Genomic DNA, 19,135 nt, shown 5'->3' with positions numbered 1-19,135 from the left:
TCCCTACAAAACTTTCCCGTGGGCAGAGGGGCCCAGGCCAGCAGGAAGAGGATGCTAGCATAGCTGCTGGCCCTGCCAGCACCAGTGTCAGGTTCGTCTTGTGCACAGAGCAGGAAAGAACAGGGGGAAAGAAGTCCCCTGCCACATTGTAGTCAAATAGCTGCCCGTCTTCAGTAAGGGCAGAATCGAGAATCGAGTCACCACCCTCAACATTAGAAGAATCCCTGTCCATCTGACGGCATCCACGAATGCTGCATAGTCCTCCCCAGAGCCTGGGGAAGAAGAGACGAGATTTCTCAGCTACTACAGAGAAGAGAATCAAATAAGAATGTGAAGATTCAGGTGAATCAGGAAGATAGGGGTGGGTGGGTCTCCGATATTTTATCTAGCTCCTATACATTTTGGGCTGCAAGCCCTGTTACAGCCCCAACCCTCATGCCCAACCATAAGCCTAGAGACAGGTCCATAGGAATAGCTTCTGCTCACTCTGGGTCTAAATAAACCTCCGTCTTCCCAAAAGCAGTTTTGACAGTAATGCCTCAGAGCTCACAACAGCCACATTATAGGGTTATTGCTGCTCCATGTAAAGAACGAAATGCTGTGCTTTGAGGTCTAACCGCACTGATGTGCACAATACACCGAGGAAATGTTTTCATAAACAATCGCAGGCTGAACTCGCTTTGAAGAATGATCAAACATGCTGGTACGCTTACGGTCCCAGTGGGCTCGACAACGGGAAACGATTCCCCGGCTCTTCCTTACTCTGCATCAGTCAGGATGTATTAACAGGGAGGCGTTTTGTTAACCTGGACAACCCGATTTGCGTGGAAAGATCTTTCCTGCCTCGATGAATATATTCTAATTATTCATACCAGTTTCATCACCGTAAGCGACAAGCACCTACTTTGTCACGTTGTTTCTGATTTATCACTCAGGAGAAATACCAGTTTAGAAAGAGGGGTGCTATGTCATTGCAGGAGGGATGGAATAATGTGGTTGACAAGAAACAGCTACACTGATTTTCATATCTGAAGGCACAGGATTTGGGATTAAAAATGCAGACATTAAATGGAGATAGGGTTTTTAAAAAAAAATGCTCAGGGTTAAACTATCCTTATTATAGTCAAGTCAGCAAAGTCTAGATGATGCCAAGTGCTTCTGAAAGTTACCACCCTCAACTGAAAACATGCCAGCCACCCGCCTGCCAAGATACCATAGTTGGAGCTTAGATTTCTTCTCTTGCTGCATCTCTTGGGGCCTAATTCTGGCAAGACTTGATTTTCAGCCCTGTCTCCATTCTAGTATCCTCAAGACTTGAGAGACAATTAATGGCTCTCAGCTTACCTGTCAAAGTGAGCCCTTGTTACACAGTTAGCTATTTAAGTGACTGGATGGATGGATGCTACAAAGACCTAAAAACAGTTCTTAATTTCTACTAATCCAGGATAAAACACTGAAACCTGGAGTTGGTTTAAGTGTCAGTATGCATACTGCATATTAGCCTAAATACACTGACTCAAGAATCTTCACTTTGAGTAATTAAATTGCCTTATACTTAGGCTGAAAGTCCCAGTGGAGCTCATTTTACTCTTCAACTTGCTTACTAGTTCTGTTGGTTTGCTTCCTTCAAATAGTTGCCATGTAAGATTCATCTGGGAAAAAAAAAATGTATATTTCCAGAGAGACAGAATTTGAATTCCCAAGCAGGAAGGCTCACAACCATCCCCGGGGTAGATAAAAAGCTTCCCCTTGAGACCACTGAAAGGTTAATCAAATGTAGCAGTTCTTGTATGGCTACAGGGAACTTGTAAATTGTGAATCTATCCTACCATTGATTTTTTTTTCCCCCTCCAGAGAACTCCCTGATTCTTTCAACATTAAGTTCAAAGTGTGGACTGACAGAGTTTAAGCTAAATATTAAAAAAATGTTACTTAGTCCTATCTTGGGGCTCAACTCAGCAGACCACCTAAGCACATGCATTAAGCACACAAGTAATCCCATGCAATTCAACAGAAATGCTTATGTGCTTAGTCAGGCACATGGTTATTGAACTAGGAATCAAAAGAGAGTTCATGACAAATCTCCCAAGAGTACCTCCAGGGATTTGAAAGGTGCTGATCATGACTACATGACCCGCTATGTGCTCACTCCTCGTCTAAGTCCAATTGTAGCAGGCAATAACCCTGACCTATCTCTTCCTAGCAGGCATTTTAAAATTACTCCCATCTAGCTCTTTCCAGGCTGACAGCTGTCTCTGCAGAAAAACCTCAAGCTTGCAACAAAACTCCACCACCCAGTGCTCTCTCCCTTCTCCAGGAGTCCCTGCCAGGGCAAAGGTCTTCAGCCTACCTTAATAATATTACAGGCAATCAAGCAGCTTTTATCACTTCCTGACACAAAAGGAGCAAGTAGCTCTCTTCCAGAGTGCCTTTTCCCAGTATGAAGATGTAGGCAAGCAGCATCCTGCTTCAAGAATTCATTCTAGTTGGCTGGGAGAACAACCGTGCCATGCACAACAAGGCTCCCAGTCCTTGCGTCTGAAGGAGCAGTAGCTAAAGACTTTGAACATGGGCTGCATCCAGATGAGTGCGGCCATGCAGTATGTGGTGCCACAGACACACCTGCGATGCCACATACCGCATATTTAGCTGTTCTCCGCACTTCAAGGGAGCAGCGCAGGGGAAATCCAGGGGTCAAAAGAAACCTGCACAAAAAGGCAGAGCGGCACATGCGAGGGCAGTGCACACCACTCAGAACTGGAGCCTAATCAGCTACAGCCATGCGCCGGCTGGCGGCCAGAGTCTGAACAACAGGATGCCTGCTGCTGCAGCCCCAGGAGCCCTCCAGGACCCCAGGTAAGGCTACGGGGGTCAGCCCAGTGCTGACCCCAGCTTCCCCTACCCCACCTGGGGTAACCTGCCACGCACCAAAGGACAATTAGTAGCGGCACAAGGTGTCCTGATGCTACTTGTGCCCCAGGAAACAAACATCCACGCTCGTATGGACGCAGCCCCAGATTTTATCACAGGGTCTTTTCCTCTTGGTCAGCATCTGCCTCTGTTCTCTGCTTTAAGTCCAGAACTTCTGGAATGGGGCAATTTTTGCTCTTTGACTCCTTATTCAGACCTTAAATTTCCAAACCAGAAAGACATTTGCCATGTTGCCTTTTTTAATTGCTACCACAAAGATTTCCTTGAACTAAACAAAAGAGACATCTTAGACATGGAAGTCAGTAAGTTCTCACTGACTTTAGTTTATGAAGAGCATGCAAGATTCTTATCAGAGGGACAAGGAAGGGGAGGGGAGGAGAGGGGAGAGGTGGGGAAGAAAAAAGAAAAAAAAAAAAGGCAGAAAAGCCCTCAAAAAAAAAAGCTTATGAAGCAACATATCTGCTCTAAAATGCCTCAAGTGGCTAGAATAATGAACTTCTACTGACTGTGGGGGAGCAGAGGACATTGTAAAAGTTCTACCATTACAGTGTGTCTATTGTCTCATTAAAACTATTCAGGAATTTTCATGACATTTAGAGAAAAACAAAGCAAAAATTGAGGAGTGTTTTTCCTTACTGTAAATATTAATGGGCTTTGCATCCATTAATGCAACAGCACAGAAAATCTCTTTTCCAAAAGTGATTTTAGTGCTGGTTTCCTTGTATTATTAATGACAAATTTTGTATAATTTCCCCAATGTATTCTGCTAAATTTTTCAGTGGATTAATACATGGAGTGGTGCATGTAGCTATGTAGTTTGGGGTCTATCAGCCCATTCTTTATTGGTCTGGGTGTTTAGTTAAAGGACAAAACCCACCTGACTCCAGAGTAAGAGGATCTACCTGTGAGGTCAGGAAAGGAGACATGACCTAATGATAAGACTGGGGAATTTATTTTCTTCTGATTTTATCTTCCATGCTCTGTAACGGACAGAAGTAGCTGACTATGAGAAAACACTGGAGACCAGGTGGTTGTGGGATGCCTTCCATCCCTTTGAGATAGACATACTTGCCCCTGCAAATCTCACTGGCCCAGCACAGATTGGTAAAGACCTCCTTAACCTCTGACTTTGTCCCAGCTCTTGGCTTGGCACAATGAGGCATAACACTGGTGCACGACTCTTTATACCTCCTCGTACTCCACTAAACACACTTCCTGCCATTAGCTCCTCTAATGATAGGCTCACAAGGGCTTGCAGCATATGGCCAATGGGAAGAAGCACTGAGCAGCTATCAGAAGAACAGTCACGTGCACAGTTGCATCAGACACAGAGATGCAGCCCAGCCCAAGGACCATAACAGACCGAATTGGAGGATGGGAAGAGTTAACATGCAAAGGGGAAGAAGGAAATCAGATGGGGCACATTTTAGTCCCACGGGGTAGAGGAGAGATAGAGAAGACTGAGGTCCCCTTGGGTGAGGGAGCCAATGGGGTTAATTCTACGGCAGGGAGCCCATTCTGCCATTTTATGGAAGTGTGCATAGCAATTTATACACCCATTTCCATACAAATATCTCTACTCAGCCCAGACAGGCTGCTCTGGTTCTGCATCACCACATGTGGCCTACTACCATAAAGGTAAAAGCCAGCCCTGCATACTGCACAACATGCATGTCTCCCTGACTACACAGCCCCATGTTATTTTAACAGTTCCAAATTCCACATGAAAGATTTTAATATTAAAACAATAAAATAGGCCATAATGCCCTAAACTGTAGTGTACTAGTGTAATAAGATTATACATTCCAGTCATTTACAGGAGTATTTCAAGAGGGCCATTTATTGCAAGTAGGATTATCTTCAGCTACACATATTTTGCGCTGAGAGCTGAGGAATTTATTCATTTGATTTATAGCCCTTATACAGTCTTATACAGGACTGGGGGGGTGGGGGGAAGAGGTAAAGGCATAAAATTAAGGATAAGGTATTTGGGACTGCCAGCCGGATTTAGTAATAGACTCTAGGATATTAATTTAGAATAAACAAAGCAAGCTTAAGGAATAAGATATTAGAAGGCTGAGGCCTACCACAGTTCCAGAATAAAATATATCATTTAAATCCACGGAAATTCCATTGTCAATAACTCAATATTATGCACATGCTTAAGTGCTTTCCAAAACCGGAGCTTAAGTGATTTGTCATACAGGCCCCTAACTCCTTATTTGCTGGTTGTTTCACTGCAACCATCCCAGCATGCTTCTGCTCAAGCACTACACTTAGACAATGCCAGACTACACTATGCACTAGCCACTGCTTTAAGAAATAATTGCAAGCAAGATTTTCTTCAGGCTTATCCCAACAAGATTTTGCATTGTTTGCCCTTTGCTGTGGATGAAGGGAGAGGCCTCTTCTGTGCTGCAGGAGGAAGGAGAAAGAATACTCCACGCACACCACCAAATCCGGGTACCCAAGCAAAAATCTCACTCAGTCAACACAGTCTCTTTGAACTCCAGCTGACTTTTCACTTAATTGGTTCACCTAAGTTTAACGTGATTGGCTTCTGTATCAGAGAGCTCCTAACCGATCAGCCCTTATATACATATGATGCTACTTAGGATCACAGGAAAGTAGGCTGGAAAGGATCGCATGAGGTCAACTAGCCCAGCCCCCTTGCTCAAGGCAGGATCATCCCTGACTAAACAGTCCCAGCCCAGGGTCTGTCCAAACTGCTCTTGAAAATGTCCAGGGACAGAGATCCCACAACTTCTCTTGGTAGCCTGTCCCAATGCTTAACTTTCTGACTCTGAGGATAGTTTTCATAGGTCAAATCTACACAAGATGCTGTCACCAAAGCGACAAACTACAGCATCACAGCTCATTGCTATGGTGATGTAGTGTCGGCAGTACTAACCCTGATGCAGCCGCTACTGTGCAATAGCTCATTACTACTGCACAGTAGGGTTGGAAATGACCCGTGCACTGCCAGGACTGCACAGTCATTTAGTACTTGCTTTAGTACCAACCGTGCAGTGGGGCACACGTGTAGACACACCCCTAGCCTCTAATCTAAATTTGTTTTGCTGTTGCTTGAGGCCATTGCTTCTAATCTTGTCCTTTTTGGCCAAAGAGAGAAATCCATCTCCATCCTCTATAAAAATCGCCCTTCAGATAACTGAAGGCTGTTATCCAATCCCTCCTCATTCTTCTCTTCTCCAAGCTGAATAACCCTAGTTCTTTGAGCTTTTCCTTGTAAGTCACATTTCTCAGGCCTCTAATAATTTTTTTGCTCTCTGCTGGAGCTTCTCCAATCTGTCCATATCATGTTTGAAGTGCAGGGCCCAAAACTGGACACAGTATTCCACGTGAGGCTGCACCAGTGCCAAAGAGGAAAAATCCCTTCCTTAATCTGCAAGAAACATGATATGCTCCTGTTAATACAAGTCAATAAGCTGTAAGCCTGTTTTTTGTGTGTGTTTTTCCCAAGTTAAAAACAGAAAATCATGCCCTTAATTTCCCTATGCCCCCAACACTTGGGAAAGGTGGCTCCCAGCCCAAACTTCAAGACCCAGATCCATCCCAAGTATTAATATACAGCAGATTATATCAGTACCTAATAATGAGAGGTGTTAAATGCATCAACTTACCACTCCTCCTCCCGCAGAGTGAACTAGCACAGACATGCCTTCTCTTAGGTTGGCAACTTCAAAGAGCATCATATAGGCAGTTACAAAGTTCACAGGAAAGGCAGCAGCTTCAGAAAAACTCATGTCATCAGGGATCTTGTAGACAAATTCTACTGGAGTACATACTACTTCAGCCCATGCATTGTAGTTCACAAAAGCCATGACTCTGTCCCCAATCTACAGTAAATACAAAAAGGATACTGAGGTTATCAAGCTAGTCAGCTTACAACTTATAAAATAGTGGCAACACACTTAAAAAAAAAAAAGAAAAGAAAAGAAAAGAAAAGAAAAAGTAACATGATTAATCATTATGGTTTCAAATTGTAATTTGAAAGACCAGCAGCTCTCCTACTAAAATCTATGGGCTAGATGGCAGACAAAACTGCTTCTACCACTATAATCAGTCTTGGACTACAAAGATTTTTGAAGGAATTCAATTTTAACTTTGTTTTTAAAATAATACTGCTTCTTTGTGGGCTTGTTTTTCTGGTAAAAAAAAAAAAATTAAAAAAATTAACGAACAGCTTCTTTTCAGTCGATACCAACATTAACACCCATCCTCCTGTGTTATTTTTCCTTGTAAAGCACTGGGGTACTACAAGTAGCAAAGGACTTTATTACTACTAACGACATAAAATCCTGGAGGAAGGGAGGGATGGAGGGAGAGGACCAACACAGAATGAAAGGATCTAGCCACGAAACTACATCGAAAAGGAAGCTTATTCTAATACCTAGCTTAAAAGGTTATGAATATGCTACTTGTTGATAAAGGAATTGGACTTGTAATTCATGGAAAAAAACAAAAACAGCAAGAACAAAAAAACCCAGCCCTCAATTTGAGAGTAGTAGAACCAACAGTTTAGACTTTAACACTACCAATATTTGTTTATCTAGCAGTTATTTTATACTATGGTATATAGTATTGCTTTTTGCGGAAAAATCAATAACCAATAGAGATCTTAAGTACTGTGCCTATACTGATGCATTCCCTGAATGACTCCTACGTCAGGTCTATATAATTATACACCCGTGTGCCAGAAGAATTTTATTTATTGACTTTAAAATTTTTTATTAATATATACATCAGTATGTATGTAAGACTTCAAACAAACTTTTACCCCAGAGTTCTTATGCCAGCTTCTAAATCCATTAGCATGTTTTGCCAAAAAATTCAGGGAGCAATGCAATCTCTTCTCCTGCAACTAATTACTGCAGAAAATATACACAATAATGGAAAAGAGTTTGCCCCATGCTCAAATACTAAGTGAAACAAGATCAGTCTCAGAATAGAGATGCTTATGATTAAATTAGTGATTGAGCCTCAAGGCTCTATCTGAAGTTTAGACATCCGAGTCATACATTTATCTAACGGCCTTCATTGCTGTTTCTGATACTGAGAATTCAGACAGTGATATCCCATGGACAGACAAGAATAAATTACTGTCTGGAGCTGCAAGACAAATTCTTCTGCATGGCTATAACAGAAGGATAGCTCCTGCTCAAGTGAGGGAAGAAACTGGTGCAATTGGATTGCTCAAGAAAAAAAACAAGCAAAATTTGCCTCACCTGCATTCAATTCTCCTTTGCTATAATTCCAATAAAAGTTTGATAATAGGTGCCCCCATCAGCTTGTACCCACTTACTGCCAAATGTCTTGGACAATAAACTTTCAGCAGCAGGTACAATCTGTGTTATACTTTGCACAATGCCAACGAAAATGGCTTCCTGATCCATGGCTAGCACGTCTAAGCTGTATCACAATATAAGCTTTAAGACAGCTTTATCAAACTTCATGATTTAATCTTATAGCCTGAATAAAGGAACATTTCTGCAGCATTTATATACCTTGCAGTCTACTTTTGCCACTTCATATTTTTGTAATGATGCATCTTCTCCTTATTCCATTTCAACTATAATTCACTGGTATGGGATAAGGCACAATATCTACTTGCACCCTAGGGAAAAATCTGTTTACAGAATAGCAATATTTTGGCTTCTCAAGGCACTTTCCTCTCTTTGGCCTTTTATATAGTAGGTTTGTTAAATTTTAAATTGATGATGACAGCTCTGAAGGCTTTATATCTTGTAGGAAGAAGCTGTTGAAACAGAACTGTCATTTCCATTTCACTAAAAATTCCTCCTCCTTTTGAAAAGGGCCTTCATATTAATGATGTGTCATGAGTAACAGTTTTGATGTTTCCCTTCTACTATTGAAGAAGCACTATTTTTTTTAAAAAGACACCATTCTTAAGATTAGAGGCACTGAAATCTTGCATCAGCCATAGTATGCAGTGTCACACACAAACAAAAAATGATCACAAATTGCAGAGGCAAAGCAGTGACGTCTTATAAGATACTGAGGATGGTTTTATTATACATTATGCAAGAGGCAAAGACTTTTGTGGGTGTTATGTTTTACTGGACCAACTGCGTGGTCGGGATAATTATACATTACAAATGTATTACATGTATAATACAACACACATATTATATTTTATGAAGTTTAACTTCCACGTTAGGCAGGATACAGATCATTAGGAACCACCATTTTAGCTAAGAGCTTGGTGAGATGCAAGGGAATGATTCTGCTTCTATGGGAGTTAGACATCAACTGAACTAATAGGAACAGGAATTGGCCAAGATTACTCTGACTAGAGCATCATCTTACTCAAGGCAGAGAACATTTTTTTAAGTTGTGATCAATGCAGGTTGCTAGCAGAAGCCTAAATTTGTCATATGACAAAACAAAGAAGAAATCCACAAATTAATTGGTTGCCATGTATTGTTGTCCATCAGAGCTGTGGGACAGGTCAGCTACAAATAAAGGACAATAGGCCAAAATCTGCTTTCTCTTTGATCTTGCAATGGCATGGAGCTTGCATGAGGTGTTGCACAGAAATTGTGTCCACATACAGGGAGTGGTTTGCAAGATTTGGGCTCTGGTAGTTTTCCCCACGCTATGGGGAAGGGAGTCAGTTGTACCAATTTATAGGCTTAAATGTTGTGCTCAGCTTTAGGCCTCTTTCCTAGATCTTCCAGCCACTACTATAGTCACGTAAAGAAGAATCCAGGCTTACTTCACTTTGAGAACGATTCTGCCAGAGAACACAGTTTGCCCTGTTAGTAGCTTGCTCTCAACTGATCACTTTTAAAAGGCAACCCAGTGCAAGAGATACGCTGTTTTGCTATATGAATAAATGCCCCTATACTACAGGTATACTGCTGCAATTTCAAACAGATTAGGAAACTTCAGACCAAAAATGAAGTCAAACGGTCAGTGGAAAGCAAAATCTCTAAACTAGTTCTAAGGAATGACTTCTCCTTAACTTTTAAAATGGTGCCCAGCAATTAAGAATGCTAAAGCTACACATTCAAAATAGCAGATTTTTCAAACAGTGCTTTTATTATTTATACCAAAAAAAAAAAAAAATAGCTGAAGATTTATGATTTCTTGCAGGGTGGGTGGGGAGGGGGAAGAAGTTCTAAGCAAAACTAGCCTCATTCCTAAGGAGACCCCATTGGAAATCAAATGGACCATAGTCTTTAATGAAAGGGAACACTGTTCAGAGCTCTTGTGGAAGAACAATAATGCTGTCAGTACAGCTATCTTTATGCAAATCTCTATTCAAGAGAAAAGAAAACACAATAAAGATCCAGAAGGTGGAATTATTTGATGACATAATTGACTCAACATGTGGCAGAGATAAGAATGACAGAACAACCCCTATATGCATTTTAAAGGATTCACACCTATTGTGGGAAGTTAAATTAAAGGTTTCAGTTGAGAGATGTTTACCATAAGAGATGAAAAACAGAGTGGGACACAATGTTTTTCACACACAATACTGGTATGTTACAGTGTAAGATGTCAATTACTTACAGAATCTGTCTTGCTTATTTCAACTGTTTGTCACTGAATGCTGCACAGCAAGGATGAAATTCACTCTCCCCTGCATGAGGTCTAAGTAAATTATCATTATATATACTGTACTGCCTAAAGACTTAAGTCACAATCAGGGCTTCATTACTTTAAGCATTGTATACACACAATACCAAAGTAACGCTTGACCTCATAAGTTTATAATCTAATTTAGATCAAGACCAAACAGCTAGGAGTAACCAATCCTGCAAACACTGAAGAGCAGAAATGGTGCAGGGAAAAAAGTGCAGATTTTCCTGTTTAAGGTGGGAAGTGAAGGCTGCCATCCATCACTGACAGAGTGGAGGTGTTTAGGGAGCATGAAGAACTTTTCACGCACCAAACACACAGACAGACAAGGAAGGAATTGCAGAACCTCAAAGCTGCTTAATTCATTGCCCTACGGAGGGCAACAAAAATGGTTAAGGGGCTGGGACACATGGCTTCTGAGGAGAGGCTGAGGGAACTGGGCTTAGTCAGTCCACAAAAGAGAAGACAGAGGGGGGATTTGATAACAGCCATCTACCTGAAGGGTTGTTCCAAAAAGGATGGAGCCAGACTGTCCTCAGTGGTGGCAGATGACAGAACAAGGAGCAATGGGCTCAAGTTACAGCAAGGGAGGCTTAAATTGGATACTAAAAAAAAACCTCTCTCACTAGGGGGATGGTGAAGCACTTGGAACAGGTTACCCAGAGAGGTGGTGAAATCTCCATCCGTGGAGGTTTTTAAAGCCAGGCTTGACAAAGCCCTGGTTAGAATGATCTAGCTGGAGATGGTCCTGGTCTGAACAGAGGGTTGAACTAGATGACCTCCTGAGGCCCCTTCAAACCCTAGTTTTGTATGATTCTATGTTCATTCCGTCGCCTATGCCATGAAAACGATGCACTCCAGCTGCCTTAGCGTAGTGTGAAGGAATGAGTTGGGGTAAGAGTTCCAGTTTTTTGTTTTTTTTTTGACAGCACAGGCATGGCCAGAGGGTCTCAATGGGACAACTGTGCACTACAGGAATTAAATTCACTTCTGCAGAATTTGGTGTAGAATACAAGACGACATAACAGTCCACCATGACAATACACTTCCTCTAAGTGCCGTGTTTAGTTGAGAAGAATTCATTCTTTGTGCTTTGGAGCCAAGATCTGACAAATATTACTTTATAAAAGTTACTGCAAGAAACTGTTGAACAAAATTAAAGGGTATGCTAATTAATTTTTTATACATAAAAGAGGGCTTTTTTCCATATAAATACCTGTCTGGAGAATGTATTCTCAATCTGAATAAGATAAAAGTCTGGTTTCACCATAGGTTGCTAGACAAGAATGATGTTCATTCGAGAAATGTCTATGGATAGTTAATTGTACAGTCCTGGCCTTCACATTCTAGGTCACATTGAATAGTTTCTTTCTCCCAATTTCAAAGGGTGACTTGAAGAGTAAGAGTCTACTCAAGACGAAGAAGGTGGCAGAATCTAGTTGCAATTATTTCCTCCAAACTTCCCGTCTTTCTTTTCTCCAGCCATAGATAAATGTTTATAACTTTGTCACAACACAAAACAAAGGAAATATTACCTCAAATCCTTTTACACCATCTCCCAGTGCTTCTACAATCCCAGAGCATTCAAATCCAGGGACAAGGGGCGTCTTGGGAGGATTGTCAATGTTCCCCTGCCGCACCATCAGATCAATAAAATTTAAACCGCTGTAAATACAAGAAAAATCAAGATATCAAAACATGAGTGTCAGCATGGAGGGTGAAGACTCATCCAGGAGGACAGGGGATATGGGGGACCTCACATCATGCAGCAAGTACTGCGGTTTTTCAATGCTAAAGATGGGCAGCTGTGCAGCAGGCGCATAGGAGGAATGTCCTCTGTTTCTGAATGGAAAAGATGAGCTTGACATCAACTCTGCACAGGCCATGCTAGAGGGAGAGATATTCCCACAGGGCTACAAGACTTGCGATTACACAGAGCCCCTGTGCTTAGAGGCAGAGGAAGTCATTGCTACCGATTCATGCCAGAGGGCATTACCATCTAGGTCAGACTCGGATCAAGGACCGAAATATGAAAGCCTCTCCTGAGATCTCTCCTAACCCATACAAAATATTTTCCACTCTTGAAAAATATGTACATCTTTTTTAGTGTTAAGAAATAGGCAGCGATACAGACTGCTTCTGCGAAGGAGGACACACAGACTATGATGCAAGGTACATGGAGCAAGCTTAGTGTGATACTTAAGTCTTCATTAACTATACGCAGTTGTGAGTGAACTGACATACCAGCGGCTTATTTTAAAGCAATGACTGGAGACAGGCTTTTAAAAATGCAAAACACTTAACTCTAATGATTTTCTCCAATGTGTTAGGGGTTTGTAAATGATCTCATTTTATATTTAAAAAACCTCTAATACTTTAGACATTTTGGTCCAAATGCAACCTGATTTCACTTCACTCATGACAATACAACTACATTAAAGGCAAGCATCTTCCTGATCATTTGTGGACAGCCTCTCTGCTAAAGGCCATTTTTTTGACGGTCTTTGAAGTTTTATGTGACTGGCTGCTTAGAAGAGTGACTTGTGGCCTCTTGGATTCTTAGTTTTGTGAAGATCTTGTTACTTTGACTTTATGCTTCATCTCATTTTAGTAAAACAACAACTACATTGTATTTGAATTCCAACACCTATCCTGTTTGCCAAGCGTCCTGTTGTACAGATTCTGGACACAACAACCAGAACACACAACTTTGGAAACTCTTGTGCTCATGACTGGGGTTGTAGTGTGTTCTAGCTAGTTAACTGTTTCAGACCACGTTTCCTTAATTATTGCTAACTGGAACAAATATATTCCACAAATTACTCACATGAGTGCTTCTCTACACACATATGCAACCAACAACTGCTCACAGGGATCGAGTTATTCACCTGCATAAGTGTTTAAAAGATCAGGGCTTTAATTTGTATGCCAATAAACAGATGCAAACAGACAGAACAGCCATGGCAAACAAAAGGCAGAAGACATACAAAGCACGACCAAAACACAACAACATTCCCAGGGAGATGGACATCTTTGGGAAAATCCATCTAGCTTCACCATCTCAGGCAACTGTGGGTAAAATTTTAGATGGTGCCTTAATTCTGCCAGTTCACAGCTGCAGGTTGGCTTACAGGCCACACTGAGTTAACGAGACTTTGAAAACTCAATTTCAAAGGAAAAGACACTAATCATTGCAATTTTTATACTTTTGACTGGTAGAAAAGGGCTCCATGACTCAGAGCTTAAAGAAACACATCCGAAATAGATCACGGTAACACTAGAGAAACAACATAGAAGATATCGTAAGTGTTGTTTAAAATGGTCCTACCCAAGAAGTGGGAACAGCGTGCACTAAGGTCATCATTAAAAATGATTATTATAATAATTACATGCATTGTAGAAAACATGTGTGAACAATGTTAGCTTCACTGGTGATCCTCATATGGCTCCTTTCCAAGGTTAGTGACACCAGGACAGACAGGTTTGACCATGGCTATGGCCATCTGTTAATAGACTATGATGATTATACAAATGTACTCACGCTCTCTCTTTTGTGCACTTTTGTACTCATACATTCTTATGGAACTACTTAGTGTCACAACCCAAAGGGTGTGATTTTTGTTTGTGTGTGCTTCGGCACTGCTAAATTGTCCCCGCTAAATTATCGCTTCCTTGCACGGTGGAGTTTTCTGCTGCAGAGGAGAACCCCGGTGCAGGGAAGATTTTCCCGCCAATTTGAAGCTTTCTTTGCAGGGTGCATTTCTTTGTTGCAGCACAGAAATGCTCGTTGCAAAGAGTTCCCGCCATTTGTATGCTAATTCGAGTCCCATTATTGCCAGTTCTAAATTATTCATACGTGGCAGCTAGTGATTGGCTTGCTAGCCGTATAAGAGGCTTGAGTGGTTTCCGCCCAAGTTGGAGGACTCCACGAACAAGAGAGAAGGAGACTTCACGCTGTGTGAAGATCTCTAAGCGCTGCGGATCCTTACGGACCCAGTGCATTTCAAGCAGGCAACGGAGGTCTGATCAACCTCTAGCCTCTCCCCATCGCTGAGCGCAATCCAGACGTATCCCTTCCCGCGCGCAAAAGAACTGGACCCACGGAGCCTAGCAAACTTCGTGAGAATGAGTGAGCAGAAAGACCCATTGAGCCTAGCAAACTTCGTGTGAGTTTATTCAGAGCTCTTCCGGACGAGCACTTTCTTCGGCTGACACGACGGGCTCGCGTGTTCAGAGCCTTCAGCCGGATTGGGCTAGAGTTCACGAGTCTAGAACTCTTGTCCGCCTCTTCTTTCCTGTCTGTAACTGCAAATTAAGCAAGTTTTCAGCCTGCACCACTGCCATCTCGGTGTAAGTAAACAATCTTTAAACTACCGATACGCGTTTGTGCCCAATTCCAGCTCGACGGCCTTCCCTCTCCAACCTGGCGTGCCCGGGCTGCTGGCCACAGCCCGCGTGCAGCACGAAAAAGGGCTCGGGTCGCTCCCGGCCTGCACACTTAGCAGACTTGTTTTTTTCGAAAGGCACATTTTCAATTTTTACTCTGATGACGTGATTCTAGCAATTCAATTCCTCTCTCTTCATGGTGTTTTTTTTCTTAGTAAGAATAGCATTGTTCAAGGGTTTCTCTCAAATATAATGACTGTTAGTAGAAAAGAAGCCATGGCAGAGGGGAGGGGAATCAGTTAAAATATTAATATGATACTAATTCATTCTGATTTAGTTTTCTTCATTTTATTAGTAATTGAGACATAAAATCTGATTCTAACCTGGCTTTCTAGTTATTATAGCCACCTGCTAAATAGCTTCTCTCCCTTTTTTTTTTTTTTTTTTATCTTATATTGGACTTTTCCCCATAAAATTTTTATGTCTTTGATATTTATGCCCGAGTACTTTGCCTACATGTCATTCATCAAAAGGGCATATATAATACATGTGCACATATATCTGAACAGAATTTTACCCTTCAGGATTTTCAAAAAAAGACAAGGAATAAGTCATTTTAAATACAGATTTCATGACACCATGTATATAATCCTCATTGACATCAACCAGGTAGCTGAGAATAAAGATGTATTCAGTTCTTAGAAACTGAATCAACTTGAAGGCCCAGAAGTTAACTGCTAATCTATTAGTTATCCCTGTGATCCCTGACCTCATGGAATCTCTTATCAACAAGATATCTTATGCCTGCTTTAATCTGAAAGGGTTGGTTGGCTGCATTGCATGGAAAAAGAAAGCTTGCTACAGACGAAAGAACTCAAATTAATTTTCCCTGATGCGACAAGCTCCCGAGATTTCAAAGCTGTGGACGTCCTTTCCATCTGACGTGGGTATGTTTGCCAACTTTTGGACAATGGCAGAAAGGGCACACAAATATTATCATTTTTATCCATGAACAGTGCACTATCAACATTGTTATATAGTATTTATACAAAGCAAGCTCCCTCAGACTATATTAGGAAACACAAGAAAGACAGATTGCATTGCACAGATGGAAAAGGAGAAGTCAAGTTGCTTTAAAGGATTCATACTTCTTTGAACATGGGGAAACTACACGTTTTTAGTGTTGGATAGCATCAAAAAATGTCTTAGGGGTAGCGAGTTATAGGGTGGAATCCGGCTAATTATGAAGCGCAAGTAAAAAAAAAAGTGCCCATTATTAATTTCCCCCATGAATAAGTAGAACAATCTATTGGGAAAAGGATGTGAAGATGGATTTTTTATATTAAAAATGACTTGCACAGAAAAGCCTGTTGAGATGTCTCAGAAGAGGTTTTGTCTTGGGATTAAGTAATATATAGGAATTAATAAGAAGGTGGTTATTGTGATAGACATAATGGATCAGTGCACAATTTGGTGCATCTCCCAGTATACCTTTCACTTTAAGCCCAAGAGTAGATGTAAAATGACATCAGAAGAGGAAGGTACACAATAACCTAAAGAACTTATCCCCAGAGCCAAAGGAGTAGTAGTGGCTCTATAAAGAGCTATACTGGGAAAGAGCAGGGATTTTAGTAGGCCTGTAAATTAAGAGTTTGAATTCACATGTGAAATCATCCCTTCCTTGACAGTCCCAGCAATGTGGGTAGGGTTTGCCCAGAACGTAACCAGGATGGAGGAAGTCAAGCCTGTGTCAGTCTGAGGCTCCAGCACCATCCTCCTATTCCTGATAACATAGCTTCCCTGCACTCCTCACCATGGAAGTCAGTGGGTGTATTATTATTACTATTATTTTTTAAAATCAGATCATCTTCACCACCAGACCTTGAAAGACGGTTCCTCCTTTCTCTGTCCCCATCCAATGCAGGGCTACTCATTCCACAAGACAAACTCATCCAGTCCCTGACCCTTCCACCAGCCAATGCCACTCAGCCCTGTGGACTGCCCTTCGCCCTCCACCTTCCATTTTCGGATGGCACTGCCTGCCTTATGGATCTTACTCTCTTCACTGTAGCATGCATCAGGAATTACTCCAATGAAGTTAGTGGAGTTACAACTGTGCAAGCAAGGAGAGAATCTAGCCCTGCGTTCTCAAAACACTTTCTTCATCTTTCCTTTGCCTACATTAACTCTAAATTGGCTTCTTAAAACCTGTAATCTCCTACCTTGTCCTTTTAAGAACAGAGTTAATGCTTCCTTTTCATTTAGAGAAATCTAGGAAACATGAGCAAGGTGTATAGGGATATATTTAACACTATGTTCTATTCTGTTACCCATGGGATTGCTGTTATTTGCTTCTGATTTAGCAGACAGTGCTGTTCTGCCAAACACCAGCAAAGTGAAGAGGGTCATTTCAACATCACTTCTCATTATGCGCATGTATGGAAGCACAAGCAAGAATAACCCTAATAGTGGAAATAAAAATACTGTGAACTTATTCTAATTCTATAATTGGACTCTAAATTCAGTGGGGTTGCCCCTGTTCATTCCTGTCCTGAGCAGAGAACTGGAGTTGATGACCCCCTTGACATCCTTTTCAGCCCCATTTTTTTATGATTTCAGATTTCTAACAGCTCAAACCTACTTCTTTACATATCCACCACAGGCCTGTTTTAGCTACTCGTCTGATCTCAAAAAACAGTGTCCACAATAAGTGTTTTGTTCAACACAGACTTGACAAACAGGTAAATACAGCAGGGCTTAACTGCTCTATTATTACCAATCAAGAAATGATTACAGGGAATATGCAAACGCTGTGACTCAGCTTGGACACTGACTGGCGTTCCATCTCTTAGCCACTGAATGAGGCTAACATATGACTCATCACAACTGAGATGCTTTCAATCAAATCATTGATATTTCAGGCCTTCAAAAAAATGATTCATCTGGCGTAGTGCTAATAGGAACATGTCCTGCAATTCCCTTGTTTATAGTACTCCAGTACCTGTATACTTCATTTAACTGTTTTGATTCCTATGCCGAGTAGAGAACAGGCTCATACTTGTGCCTCTTATTGACATATATCAATTTTCTGTTTAATATTTAACAAAAGCCGGATGATTTGATTCTTCTTCCCCACATTCCATTTATACTTGTATTATTTTCCAACACCCATCTTTGATTTCACATTGGCTTAGCTAAGTTAATTAGTCAGAGTTGGCATGCAGTGCTAGGGAGATTCATCCTAGATGTCCATCTACTTTGTCCAGTACAACATGCCCATGATAACATACAAGTTGCACATACATTTTTCTTAGCCAGTCTCCCACCCTAGATCACAAACCTACACCAGCAGCACCATTCCTCCCCCTTCCTCTTCTCTATCAGCTCCAAACAAAACCACTAGTGGATACGATCTCTTCCCAAATACCTTTATCTCCAACCCCACTCAAGCTTTGCCATCTGATCCCATCACACTTTCAGTACTGCCTAGAGACAGACATTACACATAAACCAGTTTCAGTGATCAGAGATTATTTTAAACCTGTAACAGAAGAGACATTTCAGTGCACATAAACTGGTTTCAAAATGGCCGAAACTGGTTTGAGATAACCCTGGTTGAATGTAGTATCAGACTTAACTGATTGAGCTCAACCCCTTCCTGGTTCAAGTTAAACCAGAGTCCTCCAGCATCTCAGTATACTCTCCGGGCTAGGCTTGCCCCTCTGCGCTCTAGTGCAAGCAGGTACCAGCCGTGGCAAAACATCAGCCAACATGGCTCTGTTAAGGCAAAGTGGGCAGGGAGGAGGTTACTTCTTCCCTCTTTCCCCTCCTCCCCCACCGCAGCTGGGGGTCTGCCTGTCTGCCGGGAAGCAGAGGGGAGGGGCCTGTGGCGGTGGCCTCTGGAGCTGGCAGACTCCAGTTGTAGGGCAGAAGAGACGGAAGAAGGAATTAACACTTCTCCCTGCCCCCTTCACCTTAACGAGGCCAGGCCGGGGCTCTGTTCTGTACTGGGGGGGGGAGGGGAAACTCTTCCTCCTTGTCCTCCCCATAGGGAAGGGAGAGGGAGCCCTCCCCCCCATCCCACTGTGGGGTGGGGAGTGGGGGCTCTGCAAGGCTGCCTGGCCCCGGAGAGGGACTCTTCCTCCAGCCTTCATGGGGCAGGGAGGGGGGCTCTATGCAGGGCTGC

The 19,135-nt window shown here is 41.9% G+C and overlaps 1 protein-coding gene across 1 annotated transcript in view; it reads right to left on the bottom strand.

The window, feature by feature from the left end:
- Positions 1-19,135, bottom strand: part of VAT1L (vesicle amine transport 1 like) — an 85,124-nt gene that overhangs the window by 61,532 nt on the left and 4,457 nt on the right. The window contains exons 2-3 of the mRNA XM_006016428.3: positions 12,099-12,228; positions 6,576-6,791 (exon numbers count right to left, since the gene is read on the bottom strand). Of these exons, the coding sequence (XP_006016490.1) occupies positions 6,576-6,791; positions 12,099-12,228 (346 nt within the window). The remainder of the gene's footprint in view (positions 1-6,575; positions 6,792-12,098; positions 12,229-19,135) is intronic.

Source organism: Alligator sinensis, unplaced genomic scaffold, assembly GCF_000455745.1.
Source record: "Alligator sinensis unplaced genomic scaffold, ASM45574v1 scaffold349_1, whole genome shotgun sequence".
In the NCBI taxonomy this organism is placed as follows: domain Eukaryota; kingdom Metazoa; phylum Chordata; order Crocodylia; family Alligatoridae; genus Alligator; species Alligator sinensis.
This window is presented reverse-complemented; position numbering and strand designations above follow the sequence as displayed.